Below are 17,319 nucleotides of genomic sequence, written 5' to 3' on the forward strand. Positions count from 1 at the left end.
GTGAGAGAGTCTCTTTGCTGGTGCCAGAGTCCCCATCCAGTCCCTTGCCCAGGGCAGAATATGTGGGGGGTGGGTGGTGGGATGGGAGAAGCTGCTTGGAAGGCCAGTGGCCTCTTGCTCTTTGGAAAGGCATGTCTGGTGTCAGAACAAACAGCGGAAATTAAAAATGCCCAGGTTGTCGGGGAGGTGGCAGTGAGAAGGGATGCATTCCATCCCAGATCTTGATGGAAGAGGTGCTGCTCCACAGCCTCCCTCTCCCTGCCTGATCCCAGGAAGCCGGGAGCTGCCACGTTCATGCTGGAAACACTCCACTTACATTAACATATGTACTTTATATGCCTAGGGTAGCTAAAAGTGCTGCATTCAGATCCCCGAGGAGGCAACTGCTGTCTGGAGTCCAAGCGGATGGATTTATGGGGCTGTCCCCACGTGCTCTCTCCGTGTCTGGCGGGCACTGGGCTGCAGCCCTGTCATGTCGCCCAGGAGATCGCGGCGCTGTGCTCCTTTGCTTTCATCCTCAGGGCAGCGATGCTGGAGGTCTTGCGGTCCGGCTCGCTGTTCAGCTCGTAGCCATTGAGGCTGGGGCTCATCCCGGCTGTGCCGAAGAGGCCACCCATGTGAGTCTGTCCCACGTGGCTGCCGGGCCCGGAGACTCCAAGGAACTCGGAGACACCGCCGGCCGCATGGGGGTGAGCATGGGGGGACATGCAGGAGGGCACCGTCTCGCAGGGGACCACGCAGGCAGGCACAGGGGAGGCGGCTCCATTGTTGCCGATCCAAGAGGGGTTCTGGATCTGAGGGTAGGAAAAGAAGCGTCAGGGCTGCCCCATACAGCATATTTTGGGCATCTGGCCTGGGGGAATGGAGTGTGCCCAGCCCCAGCCTGGCAGGGCAGCCTAGTGGAGGGGCAGCCAGTGAGATGAGTATGCAGTCCGGTCTGCTGGGCCCTGCCAGCTGTGGCACACTCAGCCCTCCTGCAGGCAGCAAATCCACTCCAAAACCTGTATGCCAGCCTGGACAGGGGCAGGGAGTGCAGCAGGGTTACTCACAGGGAGCAGCATTGTGCTCCTTCTCTGCCACAGCATCTGTTTATTTATTCCTCTCCCAGACACTCTTACTTTTTTTTTGTACCATGAGCACTTTTCTCAGCACAGGAAACTTTGTGTCATCCATGGTGTTTCTGTGGTCCTACTCATTATGAAGGAATCAGGCAGAAAGCAGTGATGTGAGGCTGCTCATCCACCATCCTTCTCCAGCTTGGGGCAGCTGCAATTGCCTAGGCAAGGGCTGTTCTGTACCACACAGACATGCCTGTCAGAGCTGAGCCCTCAGCACAGGCAGCTTCATTGCCCCTCTCCCCCAGCAGTGCCCATCCAGGCAGCATCACCCACCCTGCTGCAGAGCAGAGCCCTGCAGGGCCACCTCAAGAGACCATCTGGGATCCTGCAGTGTCACTCATAAAATGATATTGCAGAAAAGAGGAGGGCTCAGTATTTGGCAGTGGAAATAGGTGTGCTGCAGCAGGGGGCTCATGGGCATGCAGGATGAAAGCAGGGTGGAGATTAACAGCTGGCTGGAGCAAGAGAGCAAAGGGCCCTTCATTCCACTGCACCTTTCCACTGCTTGCCCTTGGGTCTTCTCTGATTTTTTTACCTTCTGCAAATTGCTTTTCAAATTTTTAAATCTTTTGTGCTGGGAGAGGAGGGCAGTATGGAGGGAGAGAGCAGTGTAAGTTACAAAGGCAAGAGAAGGACATGCTAAAAAGGCTGCTGAGAGTGTTCTCTGCTTGAAAAGCTGCTTTGGCATCTCAGCTGTTTCAAAAGGGTTTCTTGTTCAGTTTATGGGAGACGCCAAGCGGGAGAGAGGTCAAACACTCCTGGCTTGGCTGCGGGGTAGCATTGGTACAGCACTGCCTGGGGAGGCAGCTGACAGACAGGGTGGCAGAGAGGGAGGGCTTCCAGCAGAATCTGTGAGGACAGTCAGGTTCAGAGCATCATGCCTGCAGAATTGCGCCCTTGAGCAAATTCTGGGTGGTGGGGAGAGGAGTGGAGGAAGGCGGGAGTGCTTTGTGAGGCACAGCCTAGCCCTGGAGCTAGCAAACCCCAGTCTGCCTGGCATCATCTGAAGTGTTGTGAAACTGGGGCTGGCCCAATGTTTAGGAGGCTATTATGCTGACAGGTTTTCCAAGACAGGAAGCTAAGAAGGGAAGGCAACCCTGTGACTTGCTTCTAGGGTCAGGGCAGGAACGGTTTCAATAGGACTCAGAAGCAGCCTCAGGTACCCCAACAAGGCAGCTCCCTCCCTTCTTCCTTTGGAGCATAAATCTACAACTCCCTTAGGAAGCATCCCCAGATGTCACCAAGTGTGCTGCGTGTACCACAGCCCATCACTGGGAGACTGCTGTGGGAATTTGCCAGGGGAAAAATGCTTTTATCCAGCCACCATGTCCAAGAGGCATCGAAACCAGACATGGTAACAGGAAGCCTCCTTAGGATCTGCTATTCTTTAGGCATGAATTAGCCTTTTGGATCTTTTCAAACCAGTGGAAAGTTAGTAGGCAGCAGCACATGTGATAGGATATGCTGAGCAGGGTGGCCAAGGGTGCTGCTCTGTATCACACAGTGCTGTGCCTGGTACCTGCTTTAAAGATGGATGCTCTGGGTCAGGGCATGAGGGAGCCAAGCAAGACACCTGACTAAAAAACTGCCAGCCCTTTGCCTGGCTGTATAGCCCCGGTGTCCTTGCAGCCTTGCCTAAGGGCAGGTGGATGTGCCTGAGAAGTGAAGAATGGCCTGGGGAGGACTGGGACCAGAGGCAGCGTGTCCAGCAGGCACAGCGCCCAGGCAGGGGGATGCACTCACCTGAGCGTAGTTCTCAGCACGGGTGAGCAGAGGCAGCTCGTAGGCGGTGGAGAAGTGGGTCCGGACCTGCTGCATCTGACCGAACCGCTCCCGCTTGCGCCATTTGGCTCGCCGGTTCTGGAACCACACCTGGGGAGAGACGACAGCAGGGCTGTGAGCAAGGGGAGCCCGGCAGTGGCTGGTATCCCGGCAGCCCTGAAGAGCCCACCAGAGGGCAGGGCCTCCCCAAGCGGGTGGTTTGGTATGGCACAGAGAAGGGTACTGCTCCACACACATGCTCTGCAGGGGAGAGACGGTCCTTTCCTGCTTCTCTTGAGGCTCTGGGTACAGCCTGTGCTCCTAGAAAGGGAACACTCCGTGCAGAAGGGGATGTCCATCTTCTAGTGCACAGCCTCTCTAGGGACATTCTCAGCTCTTGCCTCCCACAGCCTGATTTGCCTTGGAGTAGCCCATCTTCCTCTCACCCCTAAATCAGTGTTACCCAGGCTCTGCCTGCAGCTCTCCTGCTGTCAGCCAGTCTCAGAGGAGAAGTATGAATACATCTGTGTGTGCTGCTGCCAGGCTGAAAACAGTAGTGATGGGGCTTTCCCCAAGACTAATCCTGGGTATGATGATGTCATTGACTGCAGCTTGCATTTCTCACCAACTCCCTCATTTTTCTTAACCGCAACAAGAAATACAAAGCTGAACACCCCTCCCCTCCTTAGCTGCAGGAAAGGACAGGTGTCCTTCCATAGCATCCTTTGGTTTACACTGAGTTTTCTTTGCAGGGTTTGCTACTCTTTGCTTCACAGCGCTGCTCAGATCCCTTCAAGGCAAAGACCAAAACTCTGTTTCTGCTCTTATTTTTACTGGCTTGACATCAGTGTGGATTATTGCACTGTTGTCAGCACCATTGCTCCTGATTTGCATCAGTCTAAGAGAGATCAGAGCCTGGCCCAGTGTCTTCAAAGCCTCTTGAAGCTCGTGAGTCAGGGAAACACATCAATCAAGAGCTGCTTTGAAGGCACTGAGAGATGAGGGTGATCACCAGGGGCTGGGTTGTGCAGGTCACGCCAGTGCATGAAAGGAGCACTCCTGGAGCCTCTCAGCTCTGCTTCAAGTTTTACACGGTGACTCGCTGCAGGGGGCCAGAGAGGGTATTGCTGACAAGCAGCTTGGCCCTTCCCACGCCTGGCCGTGGGGCAGCTTTGCTGCTTGCCAGGCACCTGGGGAGAGCAGATGCCAGGTAGGAAGCTCATGTCTTCACAGGACAGCAGGACAAGCCAGGTGCTTGGCACAGGGTGGGATGGCAGGACAATTTTTGCAGGGGCAGAAGTGCTGTGGCACCTGCAGCTTGAATCAGTGCAGCCAGAAGCTGCTACAGGGAGGGATAAGGGGTTTGGGTTTCTGGTCTGAGCTGACCTTCCCACTTGTGCTGGAAGAATTGTTTCAGGCTCTCCTGCTTCAGTTTCTGTCTTCCACCACATAGACAGTCTTGTGCTGGTCTCTCGCAGCCAGGCCTGTGGTATGAGTAGGCAGCTGAGGGTCTGGCTGTGCACTGTGGTCTGCTTTGGGCAGGAGCAGATAATGCAGCTGCCAGGCACGTGCTCCTCATGTGGGCTGAGGACAGCACAGGGTTTAGTGCCCGGCCCCACGGCCATGGCAATGCCACTGGCGTGGGCCATCCACAAGCTGGCCAAAGCAGCAACCTGCTTTGAATCCCCTACCCCAAATCAAAAACCCTGTGAGTGTTTTCAGTAGGTGCAAAAAGCGTGGGGAGAAGCATCCTAACGTTATCCCAGCTGCGCACACGCTGCACATGCAGAGCGTCCTACTGGAGCAGGTTTGATGCCTCAGGCATCTGTCTGTTTTTCTTCTACCTCTTCTTGGCACAGCCACTCCAGCCCAGCTGCAGGCCAGTCCCAGGGCTGGCCTGGATCACACCGCTTTGATCTGCAGATTCAAAGTTAGCGGTGCTGACCTGGTTCCTCCTCGGGCGGAGGAGGCCCCGCTGTGCACAGAGGGGTGCAGAACAGGTAGGGAGCAGAGTGCTGGCTGTGCATGAGGCCGGGATGAACATATGCCAGGCATACGCGGCCGTTCCCCGTGTGGTGGTGAAGGCACGGGCTGCCTTGCTTGCCTGAGCATCCCACCTGGGAGCAGGGTGGCCGAGCTCGGGCCCCCACGGCAGTGTGTGGCTCTGCAGTGTGACCTTTGAAGCCATCAGTCTGTGCCCTCTTCTTCCCAGGACAGCACAACAGCTGCCTTGACAGAGCAGAGTGAGGTTTTGGCCTCTGCTCTAACACTTTTACTTATTGGATTGACCAGAGCAAACTGACTTAAACTGCAGTTCCCAAATTGCCACGTGGCTGGTGGGCTGGGACGATGTGACAAGTCATCGCGTTAGGCTGAAGAAGAAGAGTGTCTTCAGTCCAAGTGTTGGTGTCACAGGCACCAGAGATGCACTGACAGCTGACAGTGAGCTCTGAAGCACTTGTGGCAAGGTTTAGACCACTTTTTAAAGCTCTCCTTTCTCCTCTGGTCCAAATCCTTATAGGTTCTTGGTATCTTGCAGTTGGGTTTCTCCAGGCCTCCACAGTGCTCCGAAGAAAACAAGACAGGCATGGCTACGTATAATGTGAAAATGTCAGCAAAAAACCTCAACTAATCCTCAGTATTTCCACAGTCTTAGAAGACACCTGCTTTTAAAAAGCAAATCTAAACCCAAACAGAAGTTCATTTTCCTTTCATTGCCTGTCACTCCTTGTCAGGAGCGGCTGTTGTGGGATGGGAATGTGGCAGCGGAGGTTGCACGGGCTAGTGCATGTCCTCTGGGGTCAGGATGGGCTACGTCTGCTGTGCAGGGGCCAGCAGTCACTGTGGACTGAATCTCAGTGTTAGCAATTACAGCAGGAGTGTATGGTAATGTCATGTATCTGACTCCTGCAGACAATGCTTTGATAAGCCCTGATGTACCAAATCAGCCCTGTAAAAATCTACAGAACAGAGAATGTTTCATGTGTCCGTAAACATTCAGCTATATGTGGTACCTAAATCCATATGCATACACAGCTGATGTGCTGTTGGGGGTGGAGAGGCCAGAAGTGGCCTGAGACAAACCAAGGAGGCTCCTGCTCACTCTCTTGCTGCCTCTATCCTCACACCCAGTGGGCACTGCCAGTCTGCCCCTGCCACTAAGCGCCGTGTGCCCTGCACAGGGCACAGGTGGATGGGCTCAGCTGGGACTTAACCCAGGCCACTGACTATGTCTGGATAGTTTAGGGCTGCATCACTGATTTGTCCTTCCTCCAAGTTAAAGAAAAGGGGTTTTCCCCCCCTCTCCTACCCCCGCCATGGCAGTGGTGGGTGAGGCTGACCTCTGCACATGTCGTGGTGGGCTGGTGGCAGCTGTGGGGTTCTGATCATGCCCTGTCCCCAGCACCTCTCACTGCATCACTGCTCTGATGCAGGTAAGAGCTGGCCCACTATGTTCAAGTCTCTTGTGCTTTTACTCTCTTCTGGCAGCCCTATAGCATCCATTCTCCCCATTCCTGTCCTCTCACCCTGCTACCCTCCTCTCTGCTCAGCCTCCATCTGTCTGTGTTCAGGACCCCATCCCTCTGTGAAAGGCCAGGCTGTCTCCTCTCTCACCAGAGATGGACACCAGTCCTTTGCTTTTCAGACTGCAAGAACAGAGCCAGAATTCATCCTTGAGTGCTGAAACTGGACACCATTTTATCAGTGGCCTGGAATGGGAAATTGGAGCCTGGGATGAGAGAATTGAATAACTCGAGCTTGTTTTCATTTCATGTTTAATTTCCTGCAGGCTTAGCTCAGTCTTTCCGCTCCTTCCACCAGCCTCCCAGGGTTTTATGGGGGAAAAGGGATCAAGATATATTACTTCTTGCTTTGCTTTGCTTTTTTCCTTTTCTTTTTTTTCCAAGGCAGTGATTTTGCTTCAGCAGAGTTTGACATTTCCCTCTCACTTTCAAGCCCCCGCCGCATCACAGGGTCACCGCCAAAAACATTTCATTAATGGTCCCAGCAATCATAAAGCTGGCTCTGAGGGGGGCCTGGCTGAGGGGTTATATTCCCTGGCTGTGAAGCCTCCTTCCAGTCCCATCCCTTTCTCCTCTCCCAGAGAGCAGTCCAGGAGGCAGATACTGATAACCCAAGAGAGATAAGCAGCCAGGGCCAGGCTAGCATGAGCTTGGGACGTGCCTGTGTGTGTTTCTGTGCAAAGGGAAGGAATAATGTGTGAATACATGTGTCTACCTTGTTTTTCTAGCACCACTGCCTCAGACATCTGCTGCAGACCTGGATGAGCTGAAAGAGCCTCAAGCAGTTGCTGGTACCAAGCAGAAGCTCTTTCTGGGCCTCTGCAGCCCCAGACATGGAAGAGGAGAAGAAAGGAATGGGATGTATATGGTGTGTAGGACCTACCTGAACCCAACACCCCCTGTGCACACTTGCAGTTTTGTGGCTGAGCCATAGCAACCTCTTCCTGGCTGTGCCTCTGCACAGAGCTTATGCATGGCTCCCACTTTGGAAAACAGGGGTGTGCAGTATCTTAATAGTACATGGAAACAAGGGGCAAGGCTGTGAAGAGTAGACAGGGAAATGTTGCACTGCGTCACAGAGGGAATTAGCTTTGGCATTGTCAGACACCAGTACAGATGGCTGGAAACTGAGGCAAGCAAGGAAATGGAGCAGGAGAGGGGCCAGGCCATGGAATGCCATTGCTTCACAGACAGTATGGTCCACCTCATGTATGCTGCTGGCATGGGCTCTTCTCCAGACACCAAAATCTCCGGCAGCTACTTCACTAATGAAGCATGAACTTGGGAACGGGATGGAAAACTCAGAGCTGCAGAACCTGTCTGGGCCCTGCATCTGCTCCTGCCTGCAGTGCAGCTGGTTATGCTCCCCAGGAAGCCAAGCCTGGCCAGAGGGGATAACCTCCAGCCAAAAGCTGTGGGAGGGAGCATCACACCTTAAACCTGTGCATTGCCTTTCTGCCATCTTGCTTTGCTTAGTTCAGCTTTGCAGGCAGCTGAAGCTGACCTCCAGAAAACCATTCCAGGGCAGGATTATCCCTTAGATGACCATATCTTCTTTGGGAGAGGGACTACTGTGCTTCCCTCAAAGCTCATGGGGCTGCAGTAGGTGTGTGTCCAAACACCCCACAGGAGCCAAACCTTTCCCAGTGCAATGGAGGGTGTCTGAGTACCTAGCAGCTCTTTGGCTTGCAGGGGAAAAGTAGTGAGGGGCTTGTGTCTAATTTGTGATTTCCACCCTCTAGCCCTTGGTCCTGGCAGTAGGCATTTGCTTCACCATCAGCCTCCTGAGCTGCAGCCCCATGCCCGTACCCACTCTTGGGCTGGGAGTTAATGGCCCTTGATGCCACACTGCTGGTGTTGGAAGAGCAGAACTGCCCAGGGGGTGGGAGGCCAAAAACAAGGCTAAACAAGCTATAGCACAACCCAGAGGTGGAGACAGGCACTAGGTTGATTCACTAAGGCTTTGTCTCCAAAAGCCTCTCTCATTGGAAGAGCAGCCCTGTGCCACCAGCGGAAGAGCCCTCAGACTGCACCTCCACGCCTCGCAGGGGCTGCCACTGCCGTGCCAAGGCCAAGCAGCTCCCTAACCAACAGTCTCATCCCCCTGGGAACATATCTGAGATACCAGAACCTGGGCTGCCTCTGGGCCTGTCCAGCCAGCACCTGCTGCTCTGGGCACAAGCCTGCTGGTCCTTGCTCTCCAGTGGCCGGAGTGCGCTCTGCTGCTGACAGCACGGCAGTCCTGCATCACGAGGTGGTGGCCTGGTGCCAGCCCACAGCCCAGGTCAGCGGGTCCTTCCCGGCAGAGCAAGGGAATGACTGAAATGCAAGTGCTTACCCCTTTCACCATGGGGTAAGTGCACGAGCAGCCAGGCCACTCAGACAAACCCTTCAGCAGCTCTGTCACACGAGCCCTGTCATCGCCCTCCCAAGTGAGGGGTGGCACTGGCAGGGAGGCTGTTCTTGGCTGCCTATGGCAACAGGCTGCTGGCACGCTTATCTCAGAGTAAGCTGAACCCCCCTTTGCCAAATATACTCCAGGCTACCTAGGGAGTTCTTCTGCCCTCAGCTGAAGTGTGATCCAGTAGTGAAGTGGGGAAAAACCCCAAGATGAAGGGTCATATGTAAGGAATGTGTAGATTGCATCTGCCTCCCCTGCCCTGGCTCTGATGGACAGCCCTTCACACTGCCTGGGACGACACAGTAGCTGCAAACCCTGGCTCAGAAGCGAGCAGGAGGAACTCGCCACCCTCCAGCACCTCATTCTCATTCCTGAGCTGAAGGAATGTCATGCACTGTGCAGCCAGTAACCCGATGCTATGCCCGGAGTCCCAGGAGACCCCATTAGCACTTGTAGTGCGTTCTTGGGAAATCAAGAGCTGCATGTAGTGGCACAAGCTGATGTTTGTAGCACTGCCCTGCTCTGCCCACCCTGCGGTGCTCAGCATGCTGCACTCAGGACCAATGGGAGTTGCACTGCTGCCTACTGAAACGCAGCCACGTCCAGCCTGAAGAGAAACAGCTGTGAGGAGGAAGAGCACACCAGCCCTGCAGACCAGTTTAGGCCAGCACACAAGAAAAATTCTGCTTCTGGTTGAATTCAGAAGTGAATGTACAAACTAAAATGGACTTAAGCATGGATGGTGGGCCTTATTTGCAACAACTACTTGTAAAGATTAAAGCAGAGGCTGCCTGGGAGCTGGGAATATTCCTGGTATAAAAGGTAGATTCAGGTGTCTCCATGGGCCAATTATTCTTGATGCTAGTGCAGGTTCTGGGGGTGGTGAGCTGACAAATGCCTGCAGGCGGAAGTGACAGGATTAGCTGTGCTGGAGAAGGAGCTGGCCACCAAGGTGTGAGCTGCGGGTGCCCACTCCATCCAGTGGTGCTCCTTTTTGCACATGCTTCTGAGCCCTGACATGCCTCCTGTTTAAGCTTGACTCACAGGAAAGAGCAGTAGTCGGAGAATCATTCCCTCCTGTGATGTGCATTTCAGGTCTGCTGGCCCCCCAGGTTAGTTCAAGAGAGCTAATTCATGAGAGCTGGCACCTGTGAGGGTGAGGGTGGTTGAGACTGTCAACAGTGAGGCTCTTTGACTCTCCTGCTTCTCCTAAGGTGGTGCGTGCACCTTTGGCCTCCAGATCTCCAGCTTTCATGCAGTCTCAGCACTGGCCAAGCAGCAATAAGAGCTGCCTCTCTTGCATCACCATGTTCTTGGCAGTGAACTTTCAGTCACCTTGCAGCCCCATCTGCCAGAAGGAGCCGATGCTGTGGAAAAGCTTGCTCCCACTCAGACTAATGAACCTGTGTCCCCTGCAAGCCTCCTGAAGAGAGCAGGTTTTGTGCAAGCTTTGTTCAGGGTGGTGGTAAGGCCTACCCACCTGGTGTCCCATTAGCTCAAGGGCAAGAGTGTTTCTGTGAGCACTGGATTGCAGGACACCAGACCAAATAAAGGAGGTAACACCAGTGTCACATGTGGATGTACCTCCTCGTGCTTCCCCAGTGCCACAGGTTCTGATTAGGGCTCAGCTGCCTGCAGCTTATGGCGGGGCTGCAAGGGAACCTCAGAGGTTTTTTGCAGCTCATCCACCCCTTAGGCAGCCCCAGGATTTCCCCCCATACCTGTACACGAGCCTCGGTGAGGTCTGTCCTCATGGCTAGCTGCTCCCTGGCGTAGACATCGGGATAGTGGGTCTTCTGGAAGACCTTCTCCAGCTCCTCCAGCTGGTAACTTGTGAAGGTGGTGCGGTTCCTCCGCTTTTTGCCCTTGTTGCTCTCCGAGTCAGCCTTGTCCATGGGGCTGGGGAGGTCTGTGCTGGCCCTGTCCTGGGGCACCTTCACCCCGGCCTCCTTCACGCTGAGGTAGCTGCTGTCCATTGCTGAAGGGTCGGAGCTTGGCTGCAAGTCAGGCTCTCCCAATCCGCTTTCCTTACCTGTTTCAGTGGGAGGTAGGGGAGGGAAGAGGAGGGCAGGTTTGACCAGGGGTAGGGGGCAGGGAGAGAGAGAAAAGGAAACACATATTAATATTTTGACCTATTTTGCCCAGCACAGATGGGCAAGAGGAGGTTGGGGCAAGCTCTCTCAGTTCCTGCTCCCTCTCAGAGACCCAGATGGGAGAATGAGCCCTGTGCACTCAGGTACACACACCCCAGCAAGACTCTCCTTGAGCCTCTCAACACCCACATCAGGGTTGAACACCATGGAGCACTACATTCCTTGGTCCTGGTCACAGGAAAGGTCTCTGAGAGGTACTCCTCTGCTCCTTGCTCCATGCAGGTCCCCTGTAACCAGCCCATGTGTGCTCCCCTGCTGAATAACACAGTGTAGAAAACCAGAAGTACAGAACAGCCACGAGGTGCTTGGTGGGATCTGTTTTCTGCTCCTGCCTCCTCAGGCAGTGCTAGTGTGTCAGCAGAGGTGCTCCTGACTGACAGCCCCTGTCACCCCCACAGCCTTCTGCCAGGACTGGCACTGCTTTTGGCAGAGAGGTTGTGAAAGGGGAAAAGGACAGGTCTGAGACACCTGCAGAAACAGCACCCTCTGTGTGCAGGGCAGAGGAAAATGAGAGGAGTGTGACAGCAGTCTGGGGGGCTGTTCCCCCCTGGTTGCCCTCAACAATTGATAATTAATGAGACATGACATGTGAGAGCAGTATGGCAGGCAGGAGGAAGAGGTTTTAACCGCTGAACTGAACTGTTTCCTTTCTAAGGCTTAGCAGCTCCAGTAAAACCACCATGTAGCTTTGTAACAGGGTATATGCATCCTCAGGCACAGGCACTGTGTGTGTCCTCTCCTGCACACCTCCTGCCTCCAGTGACAGTCGTGTCCCTTTCATGAGCACGAGTGATGCTACGCCAGCAGGACCCTGCTGGGGATCCATGGCTCTCCCTTATCTGATGCCACTGCTCTGCATGGTGGGCTGAACCCAGGACAGAAAAAGAGGGATCTGTGTGAGCAACTGGCCACCTGCCATATAGTGCACAGCCAAGTGTGACGCCTGGCCACACTTCTGCCTGGGATCTGAGGGCAAAAAACATGGTAGCCCTACTGCAGGCTTTAACCTTGAGCCAATATGCTTAGTTCCTAAATGTGTGGGAAGTGATACTGTGGTATTTTCTATCCATGCTCTCTTTACCAAGCCAAGAGCACATCAAGTGTCTCATATTTTTTTGAAATTTCCCTTTAGTCTATTTTTAGAACTTACCAGGCCAGGATCAGTCTTTCTGGGAAACAGTTCCACTATTTAGTGATGTCCCCACTGGGAGCTTTTCCCAAGCAATGTGATAGGGTCATTAATGCCAGCTTAGGCATCTTAGCCTGTGTCTTTGGCAATACTCATCTCTTGTTACAAAATCCTTTTGCTAATTCACTGTATATTTACAGTTTAGCCCTTCTGTGAACAGATCTGTCACATCTTCACAGCCAAAAACCCATGAAAATTGTTATGAAAAGGTGCACAGTGTACAAGTCCTTGCTCATCTCTCACTCTTACAGCTGAAAGACTGCACTGAGATGACTGGGATGAAAACAGGAGGGTGAAATGTAGCTATCACCCTCAGGCATGAGAGCAAGGGTGGCCCAGGTTTAAGCCTGGAGGGGTGAGCTGTGAAAGGGATTTGAGAAGAAAATGCCCAGGTGGTACAGAGGGCTTGTAGGCAGACCTTGGATGAAGGCAATGGAATCACCTGCCACTTTCACCCTACTGTGATTTCAGATTTTTTGCTTTCTCTAATATTGTTCCTTCAGACTTTTGAAGATCTTCCTATAAAGCTTACCAAAGCTTGATATCTATCTCAGCTCTCTTTGCTTTGATCCTTGGGAACATTTTGCAAAGATTTATTCTCCCTGGGTTCCAGGACCAGTGTCTAGGCCAGAGACTGACACACTGCCTCTTCTTTGAACCTGCCTTCTCCAACTGGCTGACCTCTCCCACTGTTCCTGGGGGATGCAGGTGGACAGACCTGTCCAAAATGGGCTGGGACAGTGCCCTGCCCCACAGCCTTGGTAAGTCATAAGTTACGGACATGATATTTATAATTTTTACAACTGAAAATAAAACAGTTGAAGAAAGTCTGCAGCAATGGACTACCACCTATGGGACTCAGTAGAGACAGTAATAAATAAAGTATTCCAATGGGTTGGTTTTTGGTCTTTTTTTGTTTTGTTTTGTTTGGTTTTTTTTTTTGGTTTTTTTTGGTTTTTTTTTTGTTTGTTTTTTTTTTTGTTTGTTTGGTTTTTTTTTGTTTGTTTTTTTTTTTGTTTGTTTGGTTTTTTTTTGTTTGTTTTTTTTTTTGTTTGTTTGGTTTTTTTTTGTTTGTTTTTTTTTTTGTTTGTTTGGTTTTTTTTTGTTTGTTTTTTTTTTTGTTTGTTTGGTTTTTTTTTGTTTGTTTTTTTTTTTGTTTGTTTGGTTTTTTTTTGTTTGTTTTTTTTTTTGTTTGTTTGGTTTTTTTTTGTTTGTTTTTTTTTTTGTTTGTTTGGTTTTTTTTTGTTTGTTTTTTTTTTTGTTTGTTTGGTTTTTTTTTGTTTGTTTTTTTTTTTGTTTGTTTGGTTTTTTTTTGTTTGTTTTTTTTTTTGTTTGTTTGGTTTTTTTTTGTTTGTTTTTTTTTTTGTTTGTTTGGTTTTTTTTTGTTTGTTTTTTTTTTTGTTTGTTTGGTTTTTTTTTGTTTGTTTTTTTTTTTGTTTGTTTGGTTTTTTTTTGTTTGTTTTTTTTTTTGTTTGTTTGGTTTTTTTTTGTTTGTTTTTTTTTTTGTTTGTTTGGTTTTTTTTTGTTTGTTGTTTTTTTTTTTTTTTCTTTCTCTCTTTCTTTTATTATTTATGATGTCAGGAAGCTCAGTACATTTTCCCCTACAGCTGTGCTCTGGCTGCCTCCCTAACTCCTAAGCCCCCTGCAGCTCCAGCAGCAGCAAACACAAGACCTGAAGCCTTTCCTTGGGAAATCCTCTGCTGGTTTTTATCTGCTTCAGGAGCTCAGTTAGCTGGGGAAGGGTCTGCACAAACATGCACAAACACAAACACACAAACACACACACCCAGAGGAAGAGAGAAATGCTCTGTGTCTGTTCTAATTTCGTTGACAGCATAGCTCAAACTGCAGCTGAGAGCTGGGCCCAGGATTTTCAGCAGTGATAAGTTATCTCCATCACAAACTATCAGCCCCAAGGAGCAAGGACTGTCCCTGCTGCACACACACTGGGTGTTCCCATGCTGCTCCAGTGCTCCTGCACTGCAGCAGACATGGGCTTCTTCACCTCCAGCCCCTGAGAGCCCTGCTAGGGATGAACTGTTTCCATGGGAGGGGCAGAAACTCTGGGATGGAGGGCCTGATGGCAGTGCTGGGAGGGCATGGTGTGCATCCACCCTCAGCTGAGCATCCCAAGAAACAACTCTCATTCCCTAGAAACAGGCTCCCTGACCTCAAAACAGTCACGCTAACTGCTGAAGTGAAACAAATTGCATACATCTGCATATGGATATGCCCAGACTTCCTGTAACAGGAGATGGCCTCAAAGTTTCAGTGCAAAGTTTGGGGTGTCTGTTTCTAATCAAACCTAGAGAGACCTTGAGTTGCATATTGTGAAGATCTCTATGACAAGGAGTTAATGTGAGCACCACTGCACCCCTGCAAGCCCGACAGCAGAGCTTGGTGCCTCCTGCACTGCTTGTCAATCCATCCTTGCCCTTGTAGCAGTAGGAGGATATTTTCTGACTTCCCACAATTATACCCTGCTCTTCCAGTGCCTTGGCTCCCTGCTCTTCCAGTGCCTTGGCTGCCTGCTAGACCATCAGCACTCCCAAGACCTTCCCTGAGTCACCCTGTGTCAGCTGACAAGGGAAGTACAGGATAACTGGGCATGTGGGCCCCAAGCATCTTGCAGCTCCTTTTGGGCAGGAGGGATGCTGCATTTCCACTTCTGCAGGGGACATGCAGAATAATGCCTTTCAAATCTCACCACATCTGTCCTGGGAACCCTACAGAGGAGAAAGGGGGTGCAGGAGACAAAAGACCATGTTCACCTGCAGCCATGAGGTAAGGCCCTGAGACAGCAAGGCATTGTGCTGCTCTGCTGACATGCTCCTGAAGGGAACAGCCATCTTTATCATGCTGTCAGAATGTTTGGATTCACAGCTTGTATCTGTTTTGTTCCTCGGGTGTGCTATTTTGAGAGGGTGCTGAAGTAAAATCTTGGCTACGTACAAGCTTATCCATGGAATTTAATTTAGAGCAAAGTCAGTTTTGGTGCATCCACAGGGATGGAGACTGGGACATTTCCAACACACAGCTTTGGGTAGGTCTGCTTTGCACAGCACATGTGTGACAAGCCACAGCTCCTGCCTGACAGGCTCCTACACACAGATCCTGGGGTGGCAGTCCCACAGCCCATAAGGCTGCAGGAGAGCTACATGGCCAGCACAGCCCAGGGACACAGCCAGCACAGCCTGGGGACACAGAGAGCACAGGGCAGTTTCCCCGGGGCTCCAGGTAAAAAAAAGCCTGCTGGGTCATGGCACTGCTAATGTACTGCTCTGGCAACATCTTATCCAAGCTATTAAGTCTCAGTGAAGAGCTGATGCTATCCCAGTCCTGGGAGTCTTCGAGAATAGCCTGGAACTCCTGCTGGCATGTGGCAGCTCACAGACATTGTCTGCCTGTGGACAGCCCATGCCCAAAGAGCACGGCACAGGTGGCGTGGGGCTGCACCAGGCTGCCGCTCTGCTCCCACACTAAATGGCACTGGGGCCTTCTGCCTTCCTGTCCAAGTGTGGGCACAGGAGTGTCCCCCCCTGGCCACCCACAAATTCCATGGTCTCCAGTGCTGGCCACTTCAGGGTGCCTCTCCTTGCCTGCACAGGCATGGTCTGACTTTTCATAGCAATGGCCCTTTGAAATAAAAAAAGCTCTTAATGTCATTCTCTCAACTCTTGCTTAAATACCAGTGCTAAAATTTTGCTTAGAGAGGGTTCAGGCAGTGCATTTTACACTTCTTACCAAGGCAGATTTGCACCACAGCCCAGCCAGCACACCTCAAGAACTTGGACAACAATAGGAATCTTATCCAACTCCTGTGATCTTGCCTTAACACATGCTGAAATGATTATACTTGTTTCTAAGTTGTCTGTTACAGTCTTCTGCCTCCTATCTGTCATTAAAGTCTAGAAGTCAACACAAGACTATTATTTTTAAAACATTCACATTTTGGGTTATATAGGAAAAAACAAAGTGACTGAATTTTAGACATATAAAGACCCAAATATTCAGGTTTATTTCTGTTCAGGGAGTCAATGCTCTTGCAGTCTGCACATGTAGAAAATATTTTAACACTTTTTTAGCTGTATGTGACATCACTGATTTTATTTGCAATGATCAGATGCTTAATCATACTTTCACTCTTGCGCCCAACTGAAGTGTAAAACTGGGCAGCATTCATCTCTTAAATGCAGGTGGTATGATTCTAGATAGGAAGCAAACCATTGGCTTTGTTCTGGAACCTGCAGTTACCATCTGCTGCTCAGCAGAACCTGGTTGGAGCATCTCCATTTCAGCTCTGGATAAGGATGAATATACAGCCTGTCCATCCCTCCCAGACTGGGCCTCCTTTGGTTGATTCTGCAGAACCTGAAGAAGGCTGAATAAGGTCTATGCTGTTCCTCTGCTCATGGTACAGCATTCATTGACTTCCCATTGTGCTCAAGAGACCAGTGCATGAATGTTCTAATCTGCATGGACATTCTGTCCATCTCTGCTGGGCTTGTCAAAGCAGCTGGCACTGCTGCTCTGCTGCCTGCAGCCTCCTGAGGCTCTACAGCAAAGGGGGGACACACTCAGTGGTTACTCACGGTGGAACTCACAGACTAAAAGTAGCTGTGAAATACCTGATCACCTTGGGGAGCTAATTACAGGCAGAGTGAAGTCCTACAGAAAAGTCTACTTGTAGAAGATTGAAAGGGTACAGGAGTGTTTCTCACTACTGTGCCCCTCCTGACCACACCTAGGACTCCCCTCTTTGAAAAGAGACTTATTTTTCTGATCAGAGCATACAGCAGGAACAAAAATAAGGCCTGGAGCAGAAAGGTCTGAAAACCTCCTTCTGTTCCTGAAAAGCAGGCTGGAGACAGTGTCAAAGGTCCCACACAGCAAGTCCATGGGTGGATTTTTGGTGGCCCTGAAGCCAGTGTATAACTTGAGTCACTGGCTCTACCTCTGCTGTGTCCTTGGGAGATGTTTCTGTGGGTGTCAAATTCACCTCAGCCCTGGCTGCACTTAAGCCCTTGTTCCTGGCTGGTTAGTTCTCCTGGACTAAATCACTGCGTGAGTTTGGGGACAGACAGCTTGATAAACATTAGCTCTAGTGCTGCTGAGAAGTTTACATCACAGCAAGCCTTGGGAATATGCACTATTTACTTGGGAAAATTGCTCT

General features: G+C 51.1%; 1 protein-coding gene across 1 annotated transcript in view; it reads right to left on the reverse strand.

Annotated features, from left to right (window-relative positions):
* Positions 1–84: 84 nt before the first annotated feature.
* ALX4 (ALX homeobox 4) overlaps positions 85–17,319 on the reverse strand; it is a 38,904-nt gene continuing 21,669 nt past the window's right edge. Inside the window, exons 2-4 of the mRNA XM_041397942.1 lie at positions 10,526–10,836; positions 2,862–2,990; positions 85–794 (exon numbers count right to left, since the gene is read on the reverse strand). Coding sequence (XP_041253876.1) covers positions 471–794; positions 2,862–2,990; positions 10,526–10,836 — 764 coding nt within the window. The 3' untranslated portion in view covers positions 85–470. The remainder of the gene's footprint in view (positions 795–2,861; positions 2,991–10,525; positions 10,837–17,319) is intronic.

This window comes from Onychostruthus taczanowskii, unplaced genomic scaffold, assembly GCF_017590055.1.
Source record: "Onychostruthus taczanowskii isolate IOZ18803 unplaced genomic scaffold, ASM1759005v1 scaffold1, whole genome shotgun sequence".
NCBI lineage: Eukaryota > Metazoa > Chordata > Aves > Passeriformes > Passeridae > Onychostruthus > Onychostruthus taczanowskii.